The 27,018-nt window shown below is 38.7% G+C and overlaps 1 protein-coding gene across 1 annotated transcript in view; it reads right to left on the reverse strand.

Annotated features, from left to right (window-relative positions):
• The window catches only part of USH2A (usherin), an 855,126-nt gene that overhangs the window by 397,720 nt on the left and 430,388 nt on the right, over window positions 1-27,018 (reverse strand). The window contains exons 30-31 of the mRNA XM_062211324.1: window positions 15,837-15,950; window positions 13,739-13,900 (exon numbers count right to left, since the gene is read on the reverse strand). Coding sequence (XP_062067308.1) covers window positions 13,739-13,900; window positions 15,837-15,950 — 276 coding nt within the window. The remainder of the gene's footprint in view (window positions 1-13,738; window positions 13,901-15,836; window positions 15,951-27,018) is intronic.

Consider the following 27,018-nt stretch of genomic DNA (forward strand, 5'->3'; position numbering starts at 1 on the left):
CCCTGGCCAGAGCCAGAAATGAAAGGGACATCTCAGAATCACCACTATATGGAAGTGGGCTCTAACAACAATCTGAATGAGTGTAGAAGGAAATTCTTCCCCAGAGCTGCCAGATGGGAGCTCAAACTGCGCAAACACTTGATTTTGGCCTTGTGCAGGCCTAATGAAGAGCCCAGTCAAGCCTGTCAAAAGTTCTTACTTATAGAATTGTGTGCTAATAAATGGACATTGCTTTAAGCTGATTACTGCATCTCTTTTAGTTAGATGTAGACATGAGGTTCAGTTAAAGCCACTGGAATGTGAGCAGAAGTGACCCTCACTTCCAGACCTGGCCCACAAAGGTCCCCAACAATGAGCCTCCATTCTCTCCTCATCTGCAGTAGCAGTACAGGTAACTCCAGAGAAACCTCAACACCCACGTGTTCAGTTTGCAGGGCTGGAGTACCATTTTTCTGCCAAGGGCCCTGTGGGATATTTATTTATTTTTGTACTTTTATTTAATGAATATAAATTTCCAAAGTACAGCTTATGGATTACAATGGCTTCCCCCCTCCCATAACTTCCCTCCCACCTGCAACCCTCCCCTTTCCCGCTCCCTCTCCCCTTCCATTCACATCAAGATTCATTTTCAATTCTCTTTATATACAGAAGATCAGTTTAGTATATATTAAGTAAAGATTTCAACAGTTTGCCCCCTGTGGGATATTTATAACATTATTCTCAGCCCATACAAAATTATTAACTTAAAAATTAGCCTGCTATACTTCTATTGAATTTCAAGTCTTGCCTTTGGTTGCCTTGGCAGGTCCAGATGGAATGATTCTGTGGGCCGTATGTGGTCCATGGGGTGGACATCCCCCACCCCTGATCTAGGTTTACCCTAGCTAATACAGAAAAGGTTTTATGAAATCTGAGAACTCAGGGAAGACCAATGATCTAGCCACATAAAGGACTGTGAAAAGAGCACTCCTGTCAGACAAAACAGCAAGCGTATCGGAATGGAAAGAGGAAGAGGCTTGTACACAAGGCTCCCCACCCCCTTCTCTGTGGTAGTCACCATTTCCCATGGTGAACTGCAGCCCAAAAATATTAAATGAAATTGACTGAAAGTTGACCTTTGTAAAAAATAAGAATGGGAAAGGGAGAGGGAGGAGGAAGAAGGGTGGGAGTAGGCGTGAGAGGGAGGTAGGGGGTAAGAATCACCATGATCCCAAATTCGTATACATTAAATGCATGAATTTTGTATTCTTGAAATAAAATTTAAAAAAATAAAAATATTTATAAAAAATTCCAGAAATAAACAATGTATAAGCTTTATAGAACTTTTATTATAGTATACCAGTATAATTTTTCTATTTTATTATTTATTAATCTCTTACTAGACTTAATTTATAATTTATTACAGGCATGTGTACATAGGAAAAAATACAATATATAAGCTTTCATTCTATCCATGGTTTTTGGTATCCACTGTGGATCATGGAACATATATCCTCTACTGATAGGGGGACCAATTGTATTTCAAAAATCAAACAAAAAGACCCAGAAAAAAAGTCAGAATAGCACCGTAGAAATAAACAAGAATTAGGAGACCAATATGAGCCAATTAAAGTAGGTAAGTGTCAAACAATGAATGTTACAGGCCAATATAAAGAGTTTCGATTTTAAGAGTGGATATGAGGGATGAAGGAGAACTAATAGGAGATTAAATCCAAGTTTTAATTTTGGGCACAGGGCAGATCAGTGCTATTCTTTCTTAGGATGGCAAGCTCAAGAACATGAACATATTGACAGTGCATGGCAAATGCTGCTGTGCTGTTTTAGGGAGCTGGAGTAAAGACGCTTAAAGCAAGAGTGCAATATCCAGCTGGAAAAGTGGTCCTGGCTGAGGCAAGAGCAAGAGAGAAGGAGGACTGAGTCAGCAGTGGGGTATTGTGTGAGGTGTTCTAAGCAGAACTGTGAAATAAATCAACATTTACAGGTGGAATGAAAAGGGAAGAAGAGATCATACCACAGCTTAAACAATCACCAGGAAACTGGGAAGCAGGCTGTCACAGACACCAAAAGAAGCGAGGTCATCAACCATCTGTCAAAGTGTCATGGACTACAAGGCCTCCACATGGTCTCTGATCTGGAGACTTCTAGGATGACAGCCCTGCTGAGAACAGTTGCATTTCAGCGTGAAATAGCCATAGAGCCAATGAAGTTGTAGTAAGTTGAATTTTGCTGCTCTAAAAGGTACATTCAATAGCAAGCATTTGGTGCCGTAGTTAAGACGTCCTTGAAACACATGCATTTCATATTGGAGTTCCTGGGTTCAAGTTCTACTTCCAATTCTAGCTACCTGTTAATGTGCATGCTAGGAAGCAGCAGGTGATGGCTCAAATAATTGGATCCCTGTTACCCACATGGAAGAGCTGAATAAGGTTCTCGGTTCCTGGCTTCAGGCTGGAGCAGTCTCAGTTATTATGGGAATTTGGGGAGAAATCCAGGGGATAGATAATTTCTTTGTGTCTGTATCTTCCTACCTTTCAAAGTGAAAATAGATTTTTTTTTAACAGACTGGGTTTTCATTTTTTTAAAAAAAGATTATTTATTTGAAAGGCAGAGTTACAGAGATGCAGAAGCAGAAAGAGAAAGACAGAGAGAGAGAGAGAGAGAGAGAGAGAGAGAGAGAAAGAAAAAGAAAAAGAAAAAGAAAAAGACAGAGAGGCTTTGCATCGCTGGTTCACTCCCCAGATGGCTAGAGGTATGCTGATCTGAAGCCAGGAGCTTCCTCTGGGTCTCCCACGTGGGTTCAGGGGCCCAAGGACTTGAACCATACTCCACTGCCCTTACCAGGCCACAGCAGAGAGCTGGATCGGAAGTGCAGCAGCCAGGACTCAAACCAGCGCCCATATGGTATGGCAGCAATGAAGACTGGGGCCTCAATCCACTGTGCCACAGTGCCAGGCCCTGTATTTATGTTCTTAAGAAAAAAAGATGAGTTTAAGTCCTAACATTATCCTTGTGAATGTGACTTTATTTGGAAATGGGGTCTTTGGAGATGTAGTGAATTTGAAGTCACACTGGAAGAGGGTAGACCTTAAATCCAATTTGACTGCTCACCTTATAAGAAGAGAGAAATCTGAATGCGGGGAGAACAAATGTTCAAATTCTAGCCACTAGAAGCTCATAATGTGATCTTCTGTGGAAATAGGGTCCTTGTAGTCATAATTTGTTTAGTTGAGGTTATTGGGGTGGTCCCCGATGCAGTATGACTGGTCTGTTTATGAGAAGGGGAAATGTGGACACAGACATACACACCAGGAGAGCGAGTATCACGGGAAGAAGGAAGAGACTGGGGTGATGTGTCTGCAAGCCAAGGAGCGCGAACGCTGGCCAGCAAATTACCAGAAGCTAGGACAGACTTTGGACATATTCTCCCACACAGCCCATAGCAAAAACCAACCCAGCCAACACCTTGATCTGGGACTTAGCCTTTAGAACTGTGAGGCACACAACTTCTGTTGTTTATCATCCTTTGATATGGTAGCCCTAGCAAAATAATACAAGTAGCTTAACCAATAAATATATGGATTTGCTATATATTGACTGATTAAAGGAAAAATTCTAAGAAGCTATAATAGCCTACCTTAGAAAAACTGCTTATAATGTTTAGCATATTTATTATATCTGAATTGTGCAGGAGTTGTTATTTACTATAAATCACTAATTTACTTATTATTTTAACAATTTAATTCAGTTCAATTCAAATCAATAAGAGTTTAAGGGATACTGTGTCCTTATTCCTATAAACACAATAGACACAGTGTAGGTACTATGGGGATTATGAAAATGAGTACAAATTGATGTGACTGTACTCAATATAAGTATAGTCTTATTTTGAATCAATGTTTACCTCTTATAAATTAATATTGGAAGAAAGACTATATTAAAATGGCAATGGTATAGGGAAATTATATGGAATCATCTGTGAATCAAAGGAAAATGTGGGAATTGAGGTAGATCATCAAATATGTATAATATTTTAGTAATACTATGAAGAATAACATACTTATTACTGGTTGGAAGGAAATGGATAAATAATCAACTGAATTAAAATATCAAAATGATGAATAAGACAAACTAGAAGATAAGTTTTGACTGGTAGATAGTCACATTCTTGAAATGTCCTTCCCTTATATCAATTTAATGACATATATTAAAATTGGGGAAAAACACTATAAAAATGCTGATTTCTAATATTAAAACTATAGAGACTCCTTTTTTTAAAAAAATTATTTATTTATTTTTTGACAGGCAGAATGGACAGTGAAAGAGAGAGACAGAGAGAAAGGTCTTCCTTTTTCCGTTGGTTCACCCCCCAATGGCTACTGCGGCCGGCGCACTGTGGCCAGCACACTGCGCGGATCCAAAGCCAGGAGCCAGGTGCTTCTCCTGGTCTCCCATGCAGGTGCAGGGCCCAAGCACTTGGGCCATCCTCCACTGCACTCCCTGGCCACAGCAGAGAGCTGGACTGGAAGAGGAGCAACTGGGACAGAATCCGGCACCCCGACAGGGACTAGAACCTGGGGTGCTGGCGCCGCAGGCGGAGGATTAGCCTATTGAGCTGTAGCGCTGGCCTATAGAGACTCTTAAAATTGGAAAATAATCCCTCAAGGAAAATACTAGGAAAATAATCACTATTAATACTTTGCTCTATGTCCTTACATAGACATGTATATATGTATAATATACACCCATATATGTATATATACGCATATGTGTATACATATATATATTTTATGAGAAGAGACTCATGTGCTACATTCTAACAGTTTTTAATATATTCCACATTGCATATTTATATGTAGCATCCAAAGCTATATGGTCACACAAGATTCTTTGTTGGACATTTTGAATAATTTGAGGTGGTGGGATAGACGATATACACAGGCCAGTGATTTCCTGTGTTAGAAAATCACTTAGGGCTGGCACTGTGGTATAGTGGATTAAACCAGTGCTTGCAATGCCAGCATCCCATATGGGCTCTGGTTCAAGTCCCAGCTGCTCTTCTTCCAATCCAGCTCTCTGCTATGGCCTGGGAAAGCAGAAGAAGATGGCCCAAGTCCTTGGGCCCCTGCACCTGTGTGGGAAGACCCAGAGGAAGCTCCTGTATCCTGGCTTTGGATTGGCCCAGCTCCAGCCATTGTGGCCCTTTGGGGAGTGAAACAGAGGATGGAAAACCTCTCTCTCTCTCTCTCTCTCTCTCTCTCTCTCTCTCTCTGCCTTTCCTTTTCTCTCTGTATAACTCTTTCAAATAAAATAAATAAATCATTAAAAAAAACCCACTTAAATGATGCATTTCTACAATTACTCCCAGATTTGGGCTTGCAGAGAGAAATCTCTGATTTTACAAATCTTCTAGTGGCATTCTAAAGGCAGAGATTCAACAGTCACACTATCTTAGCAATTTACTCGAGGTCAGAAGGTTCAGGATATAGATACAGGAACACAAAAGACACTTCCACTAATTCATTCTTCCTTCCACATTCTCCAAAAGAAGCCAGTGGGGTGACAAGAGAGAGCCTACTGTTTGACTCCACTCAGATTCAGTACAAAAATAGCAAAGATCATTGATGCTATTGACAGGCAGGAAAAGTGGTCAAGAGTTGAGGGAACAAAACTGGGGACACCTGAAGATTCATTATCTTCTGCATCTTGACTTGAGTGCTAGCTCCATAGATGCGTTTAGTTTATGAATATCCATCTACTTTTATGTCTGAAATTATAATTCAATGTAATAGCTTTTAAAATATAAATTAAAAATAATAGCACTTTTCACAATGCTCAAAATAACAGGTAGCTTCCATTTGTTAAGCTCTCAATAGGACACATTCCATCACTTTTCTCAGTATTTAACTCTGCCTTTTTAATTGAATGGAGTTAGGTTAATATTTCTGTACAAATTTTCAAATATAAATTTCTACATATTTTATTTCTTCAGTAACAGGTGCACTGTAGAAGCATCTTAGTGGAAGAATGATGCTTTGGCTGTACTGTTTATGATTAAGCATACTGATTGTTAAATATTCTGTCCAAGTTATTTCATTTCATTTGATATTTTCTACCTAAATATGACTTTTGAGGGATAGTATCTGCTGTTGATTCAACCAAAGGTCTGATATCTAGGTATGCCTTGAATAAGTATTTTGGATTATTTGTTTATGGAGTTGTTAGATTCCTTTCCTAGCTTCAGCTTCCTTTAACTTTACACCATCAACGTTTCTTAGACCTCTCTTGATTTACTGCTCCGTGACTATGACATGAAAGGGTACTGTATGATTTCCTTAGTAACAGAGAAGCCAGATGACTCATGATGAAATCATGGTCTTACCTGAAAACCCTTGAATGCTTAATTTTCTGAATATTTGGGCTAACAGTTTACGGCACAAACTCATTCATTGGAGTCCTCTTAGTAATATTATATTAGAGGAATATTTTCAATGCATAGTATTGTGAGATTCAAAAATGAACATTTAAGGAATATATCTAGGTTAAGTGAAGTTTTATTTTGGTAAGAAAAGAACTACTGGAAATCATCAGTGTGAATGAATATAATTTAGCTGAAATTTGTAGAGTGTTGGTAAGGTTCTTTATAATGCTTGGTCAGAAGTGCCTAATCTTTAAATGCCTTTTATTGTGCCATAAGCAATACAGCATCTTATTCAATAAATTTCTCATTGTAAGACTTAACTGAGTAGAAGGTTTACAATGAGCATTTCTATTTTGCTGTTCATATATGGTTCTTTTTGACCTTGGAAAATAAGATTGAAAAATTTAATACTTTAGTTGGTTAAAGATATAACTTATCTATTTGACTTCACTAGAAATTTTCTGCTTTTCCTTATTCTTCCCTCCCTCTCTGCTACCCTCATTTCTCTGCTCTTTTCTCTTCTCCCTTCCTTTATCCTCCCTTTCTCTATCAATCCCCTCTCCTCTCTTCCCCCCTCCTCTCCCTCTTCTTCCCCCTCCCCTCCTTCTCCTCCCTTCTCCTCCCCTCTTCTCTCTCTCAAACACACACACACACTTCTAACATTGCTATGAGCCACATCTTACTGCCTGTCTTGTGGATAGAAGTCCAGATCATAACGGAACAGCAATGGGAAGATGTTAGCAAAGGCACTAGAAATCAGCCACCCTTATTCAATCCTACGACTACTATAGATTAATTACACAGCATGGTTTGGTGTCAAAGTTCTATTTATTTATTTATTTTTTACAGAGTCCCCATTGGTCTTCCCTTTTTGAAGTTCTAGTAGTCATCAACAGCAAATGGTGTAGGGTGAGTTAATAAAAAAAATTCATGTTAAAAAAAAAAAAAAAACCCTATTCTGAGGCATCAGTCTTTCCTTCACAGGTAGCACAACTCACACAAACTTCCTTAACTTTCTTGCTGTGTATGTACCTCATATACTTCTCCCAATTACAACCATCTCACTATTCTTTTTCCTAAAAACGTTGTAGACTTTTCTGAAACATCTCACAAACTTCTTAAAGATTGCCAGTTTCTGGTAGGGTGCTCATTTAAAATGAGAATGATCTGGTTGGCTACAGTTTGGATAGTCATCATCAATCAGGATGCTATCTGGCCTGAACCTGGTATGTTGAACAGTCTCAGAAAGAGCTTTCTTTTTTCTACCTATTTATGAACCTAGAGTATACACTCATCTTTAATGGCCCACAATAGCTCTGCTAGTGATATCAATACAGGTCCCTCCATCTTTCAATAATGTTTTTAATCATAAGCTTTAAAGCACAATTGTTTTTACCTCGAAAATCTTAAAAATCTGTTATGGGGCAGAAATAAGAGATTAATGGAGATCTTGCAAAAAAAGATAAATGGCACCACCAGAATACCACAAAACAGGGGAAAAATTAATTGAACCTATACTTTTGATAAATATTTATTTTTTGCAGAAGAAAAATGCATACTAGTTTAAGCTGTCATTATACTAACCTACATCCTATTTTTCATATTATTAGTAATACATAATGTGGTAGTTTATATTCAAAAATAAAACTAGAATGTATATACCTCATGTATTTATCCAGAAATACACCAAGGTTACTATGGTTACGAAAAATCCATTACCTTTGAATACAGAATGAAAAAGTTTGACTTAAAGTGTGTGCTATTTATTATAGCAAACATCAACAGCCTTCGGGAGGTTCTCTAACTGGATTCATTTTTCAGTGTCAGAACTGACCCACCATACTACTAGCTTATGGCCTATGCAAGGCAAAAAATTTGAACTGTATGCATTTTTAAATATATTTTGTACTAACTCAAGGTGCAGAAATGCCTTTGACTTTTAATGCTTCATATTTAAGAGAAAGAAAAAAAAATCCATCCACCTAGATGGCTAAGTGGCTTCTGAATTGAAATGCATTCACTTTTATCCATACTACCATGGCAGCAAGATGCATTTGCTAAGCACAATGGGAGAACATTGGTACTATGTGGAGACTTAAGAGGAAACTACAAGTGGAGGAGGAGCGAGGAAAAAATTGTTGACACCTTGAATATTTAGGAGAGGACATTAAGCTGTTATTAAGGAAGTTTTGATAGTACAGAGGGCTAAGGGTTTTAAATATGCAGCTGATTATAACCAGCAAAAACAAAGTATGAAGCACAGCTCCTGAAGGCAATTCAGAATGATCTTTTTCCCTTATTAAGTTTTTGCTTATCAAGACTGATTGGATGAATTAAATAAAGGATAAATGGCTAATAATCATACATAAAGTAGTCAGTATAACAAGCAGTTAAAATGCAAATAAAAATAAAATAATATTTTCTCACTTGTGAAATTGTCTAAGATTTAGGATTGTAACATTCATTGCTAATAACTTTTTTGAAATAATGTGACAATGTATATCAATGTATTCTGTAAAAGTTCATTATTTATGACTCAACTGTTCCCTTATAGGAACCTAGCAAATAAATTATTTATGTATAATAATATTTGTCATAACAGTTAAAATAGGGATAAATTAGGAACTATTTTCAGGGGCCAGCATTGTAGCGTAACAGGTCAAGCTACCACCTGTGACACCAGCATCCCATATGGGTGCAAGTTTGAGTCCTGGCTGCTCTACCTCTCATACAACTCCCTGCAAATGCTCCTGATAAAACAGTGGAAGATGTCCCAAATCCTTGGGCCCCTGCCAATCTTGTGAGAAACAGGGGTGAAGCTGCTTCCTGATCTTGGCTTGGCCCAGCTCTGTCAGTTGTGGGCTTTGGGGAGGGAACCAGCAGATGGAAGATCTCTATCTTTCCCTCTCTGTCTTTGTAACTCTACCTTTCAAATAAATAAAATAAATCTTAAAAACAAAACTTTCTTCTTCATGGTTAAATACATCAATGTAATCTATAAAATGAAATATATTATTAAAATATTTCATGACAGTTTTAGAAAAGTGTTTAATGATGGAGAAAAGTCATAATAAGGGACTATATAAGGATGCAAAATTGTTTATAGGTTATAGTCCAATGTTGTTACAAAGAATAAAATACCAAAAGGAATTACATCAAATATTAAGAATATTATCAGGGCTGGCGCTGTGGTACAGTGGGTTAAAGCCCTCGCCCGAAGCGCCAGCATCCCATACAGGTGCCGGTTCAAGACCCGGATGCTCCTCTTCCAATCTAGCTCTCTGCTATGGCCTGGGAAAGCAATAGAAGATGCCCCAAGTCCTTGGGCCCCTGTACCTGTGTGGGAGACCCAGAAGAGACTCTCGGCTCCTGGCTTCAGATCAGCACAGCTTTGGCCATTCCAGCCATTTGGGGAGTGAACCAGCGGATGGAAGACCTCTCTCTCTGTCTCTACCTCTCTCTGTAACTCTTTCAAATAAATAAAATAAATATTTAAAAAAGAATATTATCTGTATGGTGAGATTATCAGGTATCAGATATCTGTGTGTTTAACTTATCTTCAGTAAACATATAGTAGTATTACACTTAAAGAATAGTATTAACTGTCTCCCTCATCTAGTTCACAGCATCTTCATCGCTCAGTCTTTCTCTGGAATATAGTTCAGAAGTATGCAGATCCATTTTAGGGACCCTAAACTGCCACTGTTCCTGAAACCAACAGATCTCATGAATAAAAGTTCCATCCACAAACCACTACAACACAGAAGGGCCAGCAGACCAGCTGCTGTGGCAGAAAGACAAGCATGAGTACCAACAGCACTGTAGGTACAGATCATGTTGAAACATGGCACAGATCAATAGTGTCCATTTCAACGATTAGAGTATTTCCTTCCAGCATTTTCCTTGACTGGTTTTAGATAGAAAGATTCTCTTTCCCACTCTGTCTTTTCTGTGAGTCCTAGTGGACAGATTAATTTTGGACATATAAAGACCTGAATTTAGTGTAAATTAGGTATAAAATCTGAAGAGTATAAAGGGTTCTTAAAGCCTGTTTTATTTAATTCTTCACACAATTTGGGAATCTCTGGAAAAGTCAGCATTCAGCCAGTGCTGCAGTAGAAAACGAATTCTTTATGGCACTATTAAGGACTGAATTGTGACCCCCACACACCCAAAATTTATATGTTCAAACCCTAACCCTCAAATTATATTTGGAGATAGGACCTTCAAGGAGGTGATTAAGATTGAATGAAGTTGTAAGAGAAGAGACCACATGGGATCTGATTTCTGTCCCCTGTAGGAAGAGGAAGTGACACCACTGCGTGCAGGAAGGATCCTGTGAAGGTGGAATCTGCAAGACAAAGTGGGAGGTCTCCGGAGCAACCAAACCTGCCAGCACCTTGAACTTGGACTTCAGTCTCTTGACTGAGAGAGAAAAAAATTTAAGCCTTGCAGGATGTGCAATTTTGCAGGGCAGCCCCAGAAGATTAATACAGGATTTCTGGGGTTTATAATTTTGCTCCTGTCTATCTTTCAGAGTTATGGTGAGGAAAAATAAAATGTGTTCAACAAGCAGGAAGTAGAAAAGCATGAATCTGAGACTAGATAGATCTACATTTGAATTGGTTGCTGCAATTGCTGATTAGATTTGTCTTTTCTGATTGGGTTTAGGTCTTAGTTTTGCTAGCTAGAATATTAGAACAATTATGTCCATCTATGGACTCTTATTATCTTTCTAGGCTTAGTGCCAATTCTTACTCATGAGCTATTTATGGATGAAAACACCAAAATGTTAGGTGCTTATGAAAAGTGAAGAAGGCCATGGGGAAAAATGCTCTGGCTGATATTGGAGATATGCTCTTCATAATACACATAAAGATTGAAAACTATCAAAGAATATACTGCTACCATAGCAAGAAAAGGTGGCTATAGGCATTTTTTAAATATTTCACTTTCTTTAGTTTATAGGTGGGGCATACACTGTACTAATCTACAATGGTAGCATTTACCAATTTTTTCACTCTGGATCCAACAGTCACACATAATCCATTTGATTCAATCAAATAAAATATAGCATTTCCGATTGTTTTGTAGCTGGTATCAGAAATCAATGTGAATTCTTGCCTCCCATCCTTCCCACGATGCTGTTTTTCTAGCTTCTCACAATGTCACCTTGCACAACTTGTACATTTTACAAATAACCTTGTCCCATACTTTGAGACCTGCTACCAGCTGCACTACTTCCCTCAGGACCAAGGGAGCATTTGATCTGCACATGGAAAGGATGTTGGTTACTTTTCCACTGATTTCCTCTGTCTTCTGTCTTGCTTTCTTCCATACCTACCTCCCCTAGTCTCTGTCAGTACAGTTCCCTTTTTCTAGCTTGTTTCATTATTCTCAGGGGTCATCTGACTTCATTCATTTGTTCCTCCAACACTGTTTAATGGCTGCTCACTCTATGATAGGTCTTAGAGGGGCAGGAATACTTATGACAGTCATGGGTATGTCCTTATGATGCTTGTAGCTTAGTAGGGCAAACCAACAAGCCAACAAGCAGCAGTATTCAAGACAACATAAACAAAATAAGTGAAGGGGGTGATACCAAGGCATTCTGTGAGCACACAGGGGCATGCCTAAGTCATACTTTGGAAGTCAGAGAAGGTTTTGCAGAAGTCATGTCTATTCTAGGCCTTAGAGTGCTGTGATATTCCATCATGCACAATAATCTTTCAGTACCATAGAAGTGCTCTGTGTAATGCAAGTATCATGTTGATTCTTTGGTATGGTTTTATTATTTCTGAAAGAATTTCTGTAGCCTATAACTTTTAATTCTGCTAATGCCATTAGAGGTACTTAGGGTGAGTGTAATCTACTTTTTTGGTTTATAATACAAATTCTGTTGTTCTATTGGAAGTGACAATTATAACTTCTCTTTACTGAGTGCTCACAACATATTACATGTTTTCTATATACTCTAAGTTCTTCCAAGTCCTGAAAAATGTAGGTAGCCCCATTTTCCAGATTCAGAAAGTCTCAGAGAAGTTGAAGTTAAAGTAACTTGTTGAGAGACCACAGTCTCTTCAGCACAAATTGCTCATTACTGTGAGTCTACCATGTCACAGGCTGTGTGACCTAGAGTAAGTTACTGAACTCTTCTTTGTCTGTTTCCCCTTTTATAAATGAGGCTATTAACAAAATCTACCACATAGAAGAAATGTCCTATTTAATAAAGACAAATAAAATATAGGAGTAATAGTCCTTGTCTATTTAAGGTTCTCAGACAACAGAGACAAGAAAAGGTCAACCTCAGAATGCAACCAGATGAACACACGGTGCTGTGCACAAATGCCTCATCCTGGCACCTATGTGCATCCCTGTGATGCTGAGAGTACTAATACAGGAAGGCCAGTGTCTGGCCAATTCCCCGTTATGACCTTAGTACATGGCATTAATGCGAATGAGTGAATACATAAATAATTAATTTTACCTCTATCTCCAACTTGTTGTGACCTTTCACGAAGAACTTAATATTTCTAGGTCTTAGCTTTTTCATCAATGCTTGATTAATAAAGTCTCATCTGAGAGTCAAATATAATTCTTAGAGTAATAAGAAATATATAACCATGATAAAGATTATACAAATATAAACATAGTACAGATACCAGAAAGCATGCATAATCCAGGCCTCTTCTCTTTTGAAAGTTTTTCAACAATTTACCTCATTTGACTGAGGTGTTGTTATACTTTATAATAGGATCTGGGCACATTTACTATATTTCTTTTATAAGGGCTAACATTCAGACTACACTGAGTCCCAATTCTGTGCTGTAAGATGATTCTATGCTCATGAGTATTTGACAGCAGGCAGCCCATGTGGCTGTGGAGTATATTCCCTGTAACAAACTTGATGCAAATGGAGACAGTGAGTGTGCCTCTACTTTAATCTCATCATCTGTGGGAGGCAGAGTAGTTGTGTGCCAAGCTCTTTGTATTCAAATATTCCCAAGGCTCCTTCCAAGGCATTTAGAGGGAAGGATTTAGGTCAGGAAAGGTGGAATCCACAGTGGAGAACATAACACAGGACAACAGCCCTCAGTGAAGGGAGAAGGAGACAACATGAGCGACTTCCCATTTATTCCACTTTGGCTCCACCAAAGTCTAATATGACCATAGAAATCTTTCTATTAGAATTGTTAACAGGAGAGGAAAATACGAAACTCAATTTCAAAAATCATGCTGTCCGATAACCATAAATGAAGGTTCTCTAGTCCACACACAACATAAGCTATAACTATTAACTGATAATGATGGGACACTTACCTGTGACTGTGTAGTTCTGTCCACTGCCTGAAAAGACCAGGTTCCCATCCATGTACAGGGAGTACTGAGTTATGATACCATTCGCTTTTTGTGGTGGATTCCAGGAGAGTAACAAAGAATTGGGAAGGGATTTGGCTACTGGTGGCTGAACCTCTTGTGGGGCTGTGGGGGAATAGGAAGAGTTATAGAGTCTAATTTTAGTTTACTTTTCTAACTTAAACTTTTCAGACCCAAACCAATAAATCATGGGATAAACCTGAAATCTCATGCATGGAAACGTTCCTGATTCGTGGGCAGTGTATCAGTAATTGCATTAGGAACAATGCTAAACAACTGTCCTGAATTTATGAGAATTTGCATTGGTGATGGATGGGGAATACTTAAAACTAGTTCACTTGACTGATATTTGTTACTGCATCAAAAGTATTATTAACCCATAATCTGTACATGGGGATATGCCTAGTAAAGCAGGTAGAGTTTCTGAGCCTTGGGTAACTTATGATCTAAGATGGGCAGTGCTGGCAAGAGTGGGTCGTAAAAGATATGTTTAAAAAGCTCTGTGTAATTACAAAAATAGCCAGAAAACACAGAATCAAGTTATTTAACTTTATGTAAAAATTCCATACTGTCTAATTTTGAAAAAAGGATCTGTTCATTTTATACAGCAGTCAATGAGGTAGAGCCATAAAATTTAGGATTTTTAAAACTTGATGGAAAACACTTCAATCATTTAGTAAACTATAAATAGCTCCATGAACAAGCTGCAGTTGGGAATTCCTGAAATAATGACAAGGAAATGTGATCCAAACAAATAGGGATTCCTCTGGGCAAAGCTGTGAAATAGGAGTGAAGGGTTTCTGGCAAAATTTGGACAGAGGATGTAGTGGACATAGAGGAAACAATAAGAAACATAGGATGCCTCACCCCATGCGGAGGCTGGTGGAAGTATGTACACCAGGGGACAATGATGATGCGTCCCCACAGAAGCAATGACACATTGAGAAAAACAGACTATTATTGGTGGACTAGATAGAGACACTGCTGAGAAAATGCTGACAATAGGTCACTCATGGCATGGTCCAGGTGAAGGGTGTTTGTTAGGTCAAGTGCAAAGTACAGAGTTCCAAGAAGAATTGCACAAAAGGCTTTGTCCTGTTGCTGTCATAAAGGCCTACGTCTTCCTTTCTCTTACATATCTTTTGTGCAAGTGGTGCTTGGTAAAGGTTTTAAGAGAAAGAGTGGGGGTGGATGCATGGATACTGGGAAAGATAGAAAGAGCGAAACTAGCTATTTTTCCCTAAAGATCAAGCTTTTAAATCTCCTAAATAACTTTACAACCAGACAGCATAAGAAATGTGCAATCGCTCTCATCCGTGAGAGAGAAATACGAAGTAACAATGCTTCACATGTTTGGAGAGCTGTTATTTCTTGAAGTGATGCATTCTGATGCTTGAGCAAAGCCTTTACTTTGGAGTACTAAAATATTTTCTCTTTTTCATTGCCTTCTTAACGTATGCTTTCTGAAACATTAATTTATGCCAACAGTTTGCAAGTTCCAAGTACAACAAAAGTGTGACTGAAGTCAGAAAGAACTGAGCAGTGCTTAATAATTCCTCAATTGTCATTTGGAGGTTCCATCACACTGAAATAATTGTTGCCTGTGCTGGTGTTTAGCAGTTAAAAGAGACCATGGAAATCAACCGTTTGATTCTCAATTTCATACTGTGCCATACAATCAATTCTTTTTAGTCAGACTGTCTCTAGATTTACTTCTGAGCCATAGTAAAATGAGGAAGCTTTCATTAATCTTTCAGATGCTTCATATTAATGACAAGGCTCTTGCATGAACAATGTAACAGCAATTAAAAAGCCCATTAATCTGCATTACAGCTATTAAAGATGCATGTCATTAAAGGGTATGGAGTTTGATTCATTTTCGCACCCCCCCAAAAAATGGAGCAATTATGGCCTGGCAATGCACTTTGTCATCAAATTAGGTTGGGGTTTTCCAGCAAATGGCCTTGCAGCATTTAGCTCTTCTCCTATTTTATTATTCATGACTGAAATGTGGAAGTCAAGACCTTTGAAATTACTTTACCTTCTTGTGGAGTAGAGATGTTCAATGCATGTGAGCTCTCAGTACAGCCAGCCAAAGTGCATGCAGTTAGGGTTACTGCATAGTTTTTGAAGGGTATCAAGCCCGTCAATATGCCTATAATAAAAGGGAGACAAAAGGGATATGCATGTTTACCATAGCATCTATGAAGAGCTGTGGGGGGAGGGGGAAGGGGAAGGAGAGGGAGAGGGAGAGGGAGAGAGAGAGAAGTAGAGGGAGGGAAGACAGAGACACAGAGTTAGAGAGATGGGAAATAAGAATTATGCTCTTTACTTCATTCTCCTGCCTGTCTGCTGATTGCACAATGAGATGATTCATGAGAAAAAATTGTGAGACAAAATGTTGTTAAGACAGCTATAAAACAGTATTTGATGTTTCCCCTATTAAAAATGAGGAGTTCCACATATGGTTCATGAAGCAAAGTGCAATGGATCCAATAGTTAAGATGCACATTATCTCATTCCAGGATCCCAGACCTCCTGCAGACACAAAACTATTTAATTTTCTTTAACCTAGCATTTTTCACCCATATTTAACTAAGGAGTCCTTTTCATGTGGTATCTATTAACACACCTTAGGAAACACTACTCCCAAGAGTGGCTTTATTATTTTAACGGTAGGATACACATATATAAACCATTTGTTTATGTTGCAGCTAACAAATATGCAAATTAACATAGTCGAACAATTAGCAAATTAGATAATCATGCTTTTGTACTTCCACTTGCAAAATTATTAGTTTATTTAATTAAGACACCTGTCTGAGACAGAAGTGTTATACATGGAAGTGTTGAATTAACCTGACTTGGTGGTGGATATACAAGGTTTATTCAGCAATTAAAAGTACCTGTAGAAATGAAAACACATTGTGTTTACTGATGTTCATAATCAAGGCAGGAGTTTGTTATTTAGGTAGTTCTCTAAATTAAAGAGGTCTCAATATACAATTTGTGCAATGGCTCAGCACTGTTTTTCCCCAGTTTTCCAAAGCGGTCTTTAACCCCAACCACAGATTGTCATCATTCATTTAAAAATATAGTTCCACTCATATTATCCCTTTATTGATTAAGCCTTCAATAGCTTACTGAATATATTATCATTTTAAGGTGTCAATATTGGTGATTGCTTGCATCATTCAGAGGGAAACTTTAATACATGTGTTTCCATATGTCCTCTACCCAATAGAAAGCTTAAAAAGAATTAAAGGAGCAAAGAACCAGGATGGAGACCATAAGCTATTGTTTGTTTTGGCATCACTCTCTTGCCCTTGGATTCCAGTGCTGCCTTTAAGTCTTCCTTCCAGCAGCTGCCCAGACATCTCCCTGGGCCACTGAACCCTCTCTGCTATGCTTCTACATGAAAATACCCATCAGCTTGGCACTACCAGCTTAGCTCATGGCCAAAGACAACAGCAAGCCAATGAACTAATAGGCATACACATGTGACCATCTTGTGCCAAACTCAGCTCTCTAATCACAAAACCCCCTTGTGTCATAACCTTCTGCTCTCCATCCTTTCTGCCACTGTGACTGTCCTTGTCTCCAAGACCAACATCCACATTCTGAATTCACTTTATTTTGACAAGTTATTTCTTTTCTCTCTTATGTCTTAAAAGCAAGCATCATCACACAGAGATTCTTATCACACAATAGTACGGTGGCAAAGAATGTCAACGCTCGGGCCAGATGGCTGGGATTCAAAACTGCCAGTTCTGCTCCTGATTGGCTGCAGGAGCTCGGGCAGGTTGTTTAGACTCTATGTTCTTAATTTCCTTAACTGAGAACAGATAACAGTAATCCCTGTCTTGAAAGAGATGGGGATGCAACCTGGAGATAATGTAGAGTTAGTGTGAACATGAACCATCTTGCTTAGTAATATACAGAACTCATCATGGAGCTGTATAAGTAGTAGAGTTTTGTTAGTTCAAGCCATGTTAAAACTACAACTCAGCTTCTATGACTAACTTTTATCTTTTAAAGATCATTCATGGTTCCTTAGATATCAAGCCAAGTAAACCTTCCTTGCTCCTTATCCTCCTATACTCCCTGGACTTTGTCATCCCTTAGCTTCCTTCTAACATTGAATCTTCCTGGATTTTCTCCTAACTATTGAGATTGCTCTTTCCTTTAATTGACTCATATGTCTTGCATTCCTCTCATAGGAACTAGATTTTATTTCACAAGTCTGAGTTCTTCTTTCCTTTTCTAAACACTTGCCTTTGTTATGGCATCAAACCTCACCTCTCAGTGATCACATTTCCATCTGCAGGCTTCATATGTCTTCCAAGCTCTGTCTCTGCTTTTGTTCCTGCATGCCATGTATCCCTACATGTATGTCCCACTGGTATCTCTCACTCAACATGCCACAATGCATACTCAATGTCTCAAACTATCATATGCTTTGTTTTTCTTATTTCTTAACGCCTCTTCCATGATCCCCAAACTGCAGGCTCGAAACTAAGGGATCATCATAAAATATGTGCTAGCCACTCTATCTCAGAACATCTTTGGCATTTGCCACGTCCTTCCTATTACCACGTTGGAAACTACTGTAAGCTTCCAAATAAGATAACATGCATGTTTGAACCAGCAGAAATGAAAGAATCCCCAGATAATGACATTTTTAATCCTAACGTGGGCAAGAAAAATATGTTGGAATATGAGGTAAGTTTCTTTTGTTCATCACGTTATTTTGCACATGTGAAAAGCAGTGCCTCATATGGATAAGCATGATTTTGCTAAGGCATAGGAATATTGTATCCAAAAAGACATAGTGGTTTTGTACACAGGTTGGTGATCTGACATGCTTAGCATGAGGATGTGTCAGGCATCCAGGTGAAACACAAAAACAGCTCTACTAGTTTGCAATTTTGCAATAATTTAATCTGAGATGTTATTTCTTCTCAAATCATAACTGAAGTTCAATGTTGAAATTCCAGTGTTTATTTAACCTTTCTTGACTTCAATAAAGGTGGTACTTTGTGTGTATATATTCCTTTGCTAATTCCCAACCCCCTTTTAAAATCCAGGTAATACTCTTCTCTGTAGACTTGTTTCTGTAGCTGTGCACTTTGGTAAAGAAGTTCCCCAAACTGTATTGCATGCCACTGAAAAGTCCAAAGATGCTTAAAGAAAGATGCTCGAGAGAAACTAGATCATCTTTTGGGCCATTTATCAAAGTGGTCACATTTCCCATTTCAAGTCAGGTGAAACAATAATAAATGCTGAGAAATGAAAGCTGCAAAATAGAAATAGAAAAAAAAAGGAGAAGAAAGTTAATGTTTTGGTTTTTGGCAACTTTGGATCCCAGGCGGAAGGTTTGAGATGGTTTGAAAATCACACTTTTAAAATGCATTCTATACTTTTTGAGGCTGAGTGACATTTCCTCTCTATTTCTACAGGAGAAAGGACTGGCTCTTTTAAAAGTCTCAATGATTGTCAAAACGGCTGGATAGTTTTCCCTAAATACAGGATTATTTCCCTAAATTAGGATAATTTACTGTGGTGGGAAGAGCAGTTATTATGATTCAGCATCTTCTCTTTTCTAGTCATGTTAAAATTAAGCATTGGGGTAGAGGAAGGGGCTGGTCAACCTAGTGGTCTTCACAAAATAGGGATAATAAAAAGTCTCCCTAACATCTGGGAAACACAATTTATCTCTAGTTTCTCAATATGGAGAGTTCACCAGGATGGTTAAAAGTTGATGCTTATAAATAGTTGTACTATTATCAAAGAATGAGGACAAGCATGTTCTATTCAAGACTAAACAAAGGAGACCTTCTTGGCTATATACTTTAAGTTATTATTCTAATGGACTTAAGCATCAGAGTAGCAGAGTAGCTTTAAGTGTCACAGTAGCACTCCAGAAAAAAACAATAGTACTGCTAGTATAATATAGTCATAATAAAATACTTATCAATGTTTCTTCTGTATGCCTCTAGAAAAGGCATTATTATAAAACACAAATGGTTTTTCTAAATGTTTGAACTAGAAGGACCAATGATAATACATTAACTTGTGATTAATACATATGGCAGAACACTTGCATACATGCCAAGTGGACAAGGGAATTTATAAAGTCTATACTTCTCAAAGATGATAGAAGGGCTATATAAGATTAAAGACAAATAAGAAAAAATAGGGTAATCATTGAGCATTTGTTTCAGTATCAGAAAGAGAGAGAATTTTAGGATTGGCTTGGACAGAAACCTTGTTTGGGAGACATCTAAGGGAAGTCTTTTTCTTTTCACTCGAGAGTGCTCCTGCCACAAAGCAGGCCAGATGACCTCTCAAATTTCCTTTCAGCCACAAACTCTGTGAAATGAGAAAATGGTCCCAACCATGTCAGGAAACCTGCCAGTCTCTCTTGATAATGGAAGAAGGCAAGTTGAAAGAAAAAAGTTGGAAAAAAAAAACATTCAATAAGCATAAAGTAAGCCTTATTGATGTCTTAAAAGTGTTAGTATCCCATGAAACACAGGAACACTGGTATCTGGATCAAAATCATTGGCACCAGAAGGGCCATAACTCTCACTGCTAAGTGATAATGCATTTTGCATTAATGCTTAACATTGAGAAATCCTGACATGCCCCACCAAGGGAGTTTTGAAGTCAGCTTAGTAGATTTCCTTTGAATGGCTGTCCTGTGGGCCACAGTGGGTGCTGAAAGTCCAGGCTGAAAGAGCTGGGGCAGGATGTTGAGGAAAGAAAGGATATTTAAGAGACAGTCTTCCTGTATACGGCTCCAAATTCTGTGCCTGAGGATTTCAACGTAGTAGAGGGGGAGAACCTCAGCCTGGAGAAGCTTGCAACTTACAAGACTTTGCAGTGTTTTAGGGAATCCCTTGAGTGCACAAGCCATGTCCTTTTCCTGCTTTCCTTATCCTGCAACTGTTACTCTGGTTTACCAAAAATGGGTACCTTATGGTTGACCAAAAAAATGAAGACTTTCACCCTCTTAGCTCCATTCAGCTTCTTCCTACCCCTCCACTCCATCCCTTACAGGAGCCAGCAATGTAATAGGCACTGTTTCTTTTCAATGATAGATTATTGTCTCCAACACTTTCTTTCCTTTGCTCTCACCTCAAGTTTCAAAGGAGCCGAAGAGAAATATTAATAATCGGAGGCAGCCCGACTACCTAGGAGAAAATCATTGTGGAGCTGACACCAGCTGTGCAAGCCTTTGTGTCTCTAATAGGACTCTGTATGCCGAGAAGCAGAAAAAACAACAGAGGAGTCGCTTTGACGTTGAAATTCCCTGATTAACTCCTCTGACTAAATGCAGACAAGGATAAATGCTCTGCCTGGAAACGCAGCCTGAGACACAAAGCCAAAGGGCATTCTTTCTAAAGGCAAACACAGTTTGGAGCAAAAAAAAGGGACTCCATCTCTATTTACACACTTCAGCAGCCTCCTCCTCCCTCCCGCACCCCACCCCCAGCTGCCAACCTAGGTGTTTGGCCAGCATCCACTGTAATCTGTTCTCCTTCATTATGTTAATCTGTGGGCGGAAAGATTTCTGTCATCTCCGAATCGCTTGTACAGCAATGGTAAACACCTTGGCCTGTCTGTAATTGGACAGGTGTCTGCATTGATGTCACCCAGCTTTTAATTCAATTAAAGAACTGGCTGCTCTGCTCTCATTACCTACTCATTTCCATTGCACTTTGAGTCTGCCGGTGAAATCTGCACACGGCAGTTGTCTAGCCCGAGTCTGAGGTCAGTGGTCCCCCTCTCAAAGGTCACGCACCATATTTCAAATGGACTCCATCAATCCAACAGTGTTTTCATGTTAGCAGAAGCAACTGGAATCATATGAGGAATTTCCTGTCCTTCTCTTCTGGCTTCTCTCTCTCCCTTCCTCCCTCCCTCTCTCTGTGCTTTTAGATTCTTAATACCTAAGCAGTGCCCTCTGTGCGCTGGCCAGCGATCAGGGGCAGCCCCAGCAAACAGAAAAGCTGTTTCCAACTTCCTCTCCCCAGGGCTTTTCCCCATCTCAAGAGAACTCATCAGACTACAATGCTCTTATTTATTTGCTGGCATTTCACATTTGGATCAAGAAACAGGGTGGGCAGGAGCAAGGCATTTATTAAGAGGGCCATCTGGTAAGGGATCCCACACACGCAGAGCTGCTACCACTACCTGGAGACATAATGGAAGAACCCAGTTTTTAAAAGAAAAGCCAGCCAGAAGAAAGAGAGCAGAAGCAAAAGAGCATTTTCTTTTCTGGCTCAGGCTTCCACTGCAGTCCTAATAAATTCTAATTTTTGAGTATACATCCCAAATCAACCCCAATGGATGGATTAAAGACAGTAAATCAATCCAACATGCCATGCTTTCTGCCCACTTAAAGGGATCTCTGAAAATAAATTAAAGTTCTAACACAGACATTTTGACACAGTGACCCCATGAAACTGAATAATGACATTTGTTAAATATGGATGAAAATGTAACGGTCTAATAGCAATCTGGAAACATATCCAGGAGGCTTCTGCTCTGGTTCTTGGTAGCCTAGGAAGGTGGGGTTTGTTGTTGTGTTTTTGATAACATTTTAGACAAAAATAAGGATCTCTAATATTTAAGAAACAAAAGCCAATTTCCAATTTACTCAACAGATGGAAGAGTAGGTTTACTCCAAATGTAAGTAATATGTTTGAAACTTTATGGCTAATGTTTCATCCATTTAATCTGCTTACAATGGATTTTCTGACCTTGTTTATAACTTCTAATAGGGAACATGACAGATCTAAGACCTTGGGTCAAGGATTTTGAGAGGAAAAAATAATTTTAAAATTTAATTTAGGGGCTGGCACTGTGGCACAGTGGGTTAACACCCTGGCCTGAAGTGCCGGCATCCCATATGGGTTCAAGACCTGGCTGCTCCACTTCCAATCTAGCTCTCTGCTATGACCTGGGAAAACAGTAGGTGGCCCAAGTCCTTGGGCCCCTGCACACGCATGGGAGACCTGGGAAAAGCTCCTGGCTCCTGGCTTCGGATCGGAGTGGTTTCTGCCGTTGCCATCAATTGTGGAGTGAACCATCGGATGGAAGACCTCTCTCTCTCTCCCCCCCTCCCTCCTTCCCTCCCTCCCTCCTTCTCTCCCTCCTCTGTGTAACTCTGACTTTCAAATAAATAAATAAATCTTTAAAAAATTTTACTTTATAAGATGAAGGGTCTAATCTCAGAACTAGAGAATAGTTTAAACATAATTTTAATTGACCTCAAAGCATTACTCAGTTAAGATTCTTTTAGAAGGCTTACGTCCAATCTCAAATTTTAAATCAAGTCCTTAGTGGCGAGAACTACAAAATCTGGCATTTTCAGTCTAATTCTATGTAAGTTTGAAGCCATGCACTTGTATTAACTCCTCATGGATCCTTGAAAATCATCGGGACTCTCTGGACCCGACTAAACTGGCAGACAGGCAAGGACACATGAGGAAAAGAAAGAGAAATGACAGTCAGCCCTGTTGACCAGTACATCTCCTGCTGATGTCTCTTGGGATATCTCATTCTGCAGAGGGGGCTGCTGGGCTAGATGTAAAAGGTGTTGTTCAACTCTACACATCTAGAAGGCAGTAGAGCCAAGATTAGAAACTGTGTCTTCTGAATTCAATATCATCAATTCATGGGGCTGGTGTTGGGGCACGGCAGGTTAAGCCACCACCTGAGATGCTGGTATCTCATATGGTCACAGGTTCAAATCCTGGCTGCTTCACTTCTGATACAGCTCTCTGCTAATGAGCCTGGGAGAGCAGTAGAAGCTGGCCCAAGCACTTGGGCCCCTGCACCCACATGGGAGACACAGAAGCTCCTGGCTTTGGTCTTGCTCAGCCCCAGCCATTGTAACCATTTGAGGAGTGAACCAGTAGATGGGCAATCTTTTTCTCTATCTCTGCCTCCAACCCTTTATTTCAAATAAATAAATAAATCTTTTAAAAAATCATTGATTTTCTCTTATGATCCAAACCCTAGTTTTATAAGAATAAGATTTATTGAAGAAATCTTACCCAAAATAGCATACGTTTTATAGAAAATATTCTATTGAAAATGTACCTTAAAATGTGATCAAATGATCAAATTTATTACTAAAACATGCTGTATACAAACAGAGTAGCATGCTGGCTCCTCAAAATGAGTATGCATGCCTACAACACTCCTTTATAATAGCGACTGATTCATAAGAAAAGCTATGTGTATGTATACATTATTAAATATGTTAGACTTTTATTTTTTGCTTTATATTTATTCACTTGTATAGAATCTTTTCAATTGCTTCCAAATATAATCAAAATACAAAATAATTAAAAAGGTGGAAAGCAGAAAATTGGAATGGCTATTCATTTTCTTTATTAAATCTGTTGCATAACAAAGTATTTTTATTAAGTATTATAAGAATTTTGGACATTTCTACTTGATTATTACTCTATAGAAAAATTTATATATCACCATGATTTAAAATTTTTTAAAATTAATTTTGGTTTCTTTGGAAGGTAGAAAGAGAGACAGAGAGTAAGAGATAGAACCAGGGATCCTCCATCTTCTAATTCATTGTCCAAATACTCACAACAGCAAGGGCTTGTCCAGGCCAAAGCCAGGATCCTGGAATATTATCCTATCATCATCCTAGGTGGTTCATGTGGGTGGCAGGGACCCAAGTATCTGAGCCCTTATCTGCTGCTTCCCAATGTGTATCACCATCATTTTTAACCCTGGTATAACTGACTGTCAAAAAGAAATACAAGTCCTGTACTGTAGATTCTTGTTGCAAAAAATAAATTGAATAACTTGCAAGAAAAAAAAAAACTATCTCTGAATATTTCACAATGTGCAAGTAGTTCAGCCACATTATGTATTCAAGAGAGTTAGACAAAGCTATTAACTCATCAACACTGCATTACCTAATGAAATTCTTCTACATTAGCTAAGCAGAAACATTACATCACTTCTATTTTTAATATTTATGTCATAGGCCATCTTTTTGTACTATGCATTTTTCAGAGAATTTTTTTCAAGATTTACATTTAAAGAAATAGTTTGTGACAAACTACAAATACGGAATACTAATTTATGGAGTACTATAAAAACTGGCAGAGACTTCCTGAAAATTAATCTTTTAACAATACCATGATGACTTCTGATGTTTACTTATTGTAGCATAGACTGCTAGACTACTAATTGTTTTTTATTTTGTATTAGATTCTTCAGTAAAATAAAAAGAATTCTTAGCTGAGCAAATGGACGCTTTAAATTATGACATTTCCCATCAACCCCTGCAGCTAGATACAGTCATGTACTGAAGCTTTGACCATAGAATACAACCATGGGTAGAGGAACAACTTTTAAAATATGTCTTCAAAGTGAATGTGCATATCCTGCTTTCAACATTCCTCCTTTCTCCCGGATGGAAAGCAAACTGGACAGCTGAAGCTCCAGCAGCTGCCTTGGACCATGAGGCATAAACCCTATCTCTAGGGATGCCATAGCAAACACATGAAGTGCATGGGTACCTAGCACTGGAACATTCTGCCTCTAGGTTGACAAACTGTGGATATCTGTTACGAGACAGAGAAAAATTTTATCTTGTTTAAGACAACACTATTCTAGCTTCTCTGTCTCTCAAGTGAAACTAGTTTAAAATGATAAACCTAGTTCTTCCCCCATAAAACTTTATTTCCTACATAACATTATACTTTACAGAGAGTGATTGAGCTATATTTTGGTGGTATATATAAAAAATTGCATAGGTAGTATCTAGCACTAGTCTGGAGCACAGTAGATAACTTTTATAAATATATGAATATTTTCTGTTAGGTATAATTGTCAGCATTGCAGAGATACTAGCTTCCATTACTTTAAATTTCAAATACACATAGTGCTTGAGTTTCATTATGAGGTATGAGTTTTAGAATCAATCTTTAGATTCTATTTACCAAACCAGCACCATTTTTCCTATTGGAAAATGTGTATTACGTTCCAAATATGTGTCACAATTGTGATTGTTCTATACATCATTTCATAAAGTTAGAAAACTAGAATACTGATGACAGCTTAGTAAGTGCCAGTAGTTTAATACTCAATCCAACTCAACCTAATAAAACAATATTATTATTACATTAGCTCTGGGGCTAGCACAATGCTGAACTTGTTCATTTATTCCTTCATGCATCCTTTTTATAGAAGTATACTGATGCTACCTTGAGGAAGGAACTAAGTATGATTTAAAAGAAATATAAAAGTTGGGGCCATCAACGTGGCATAGCAGGTAAAGCCACCGCCTGCAGTGCTGGCATCCTATGTGGGTGCTAGTTCAAGTCCCAGCTGCTCCACTTCTGATTCAGCTCTCTGCTATGGCCTGGGAAAGCAGTAGAAGATGGTCCAAGTCCTTGGGCCCCTGCACCCTTGGGGGAAGATCTGGAGGAAGCTCTTGGCTCCTGGCTTCAGACTGGCACAGCTCCATCCATTGTGGCCAGTTGGGGAGTGAACCAGAGGATGGAATACTCTCTCTCTGCCTCTCCTTCTCTCTATGTGTAACTGTGACTTTCAAATAAATAAATCTTTTAAAAAATATAAAAGGCTATACATGCCCTCCAGAAGCTTATTGTCTAATCAAGAAATAACATGGATTTACAAGGCTGTTTGAACAACATTGGAGTGAGAATCCTCAGCTGAGGGACCACTGTTCTGGTGCAGCAGGTTAAGTTGCTGCTAATAACACCAGCATCCCATACCAGAGCACAGGATAGAGTCCCTGCAGCTCTGCTTTCCACCCAGCTTCCTGCTGATGCACTTGGCTAGGCAGCAGAAGACAGTCCAAGTACTTGGCCTCCTATCACCTTTGTGGCAGCCTAGGATGCAGTTCCTGCCTCCCAGCTTTGACCTGGCCCAGCCCTGGCTGTTGTGGCCATTTGGGAAGTTTTGCAGCAGATGGAAAATCTCTCTCTCTGTTTCTGCCTCCCTCTGCCATGCTGCCTTTCAAATAAATTAATTAATTAAAAAAAAAGGATTCTCAGCTGAATAGAAAAAAATGGCATGACGTTAAGTTGCAGTCATCTCTCTGCAGAGTTCTCACTAAGTATGATTTCACATATAATGTGTTTGTGTGTGTGTATATATGTGTGTGTAATATTATATATGTAATCTGTGCATATGTGACATATACACAT

Source organism: Lepus europaeus, chromosome 14 (assembly GCF_033115175.1).
Source record: "Lepus europaeus isolate LE1 chromosome 14, mLepTim1.pri, whole genome shotgun sequence".
Taxonomy (NCBI): Eukaryota; Metazoa; Chordata; class Mammalia; order Lagomorpha; family Leporidae; genus Lepus; species Lepus europaeus.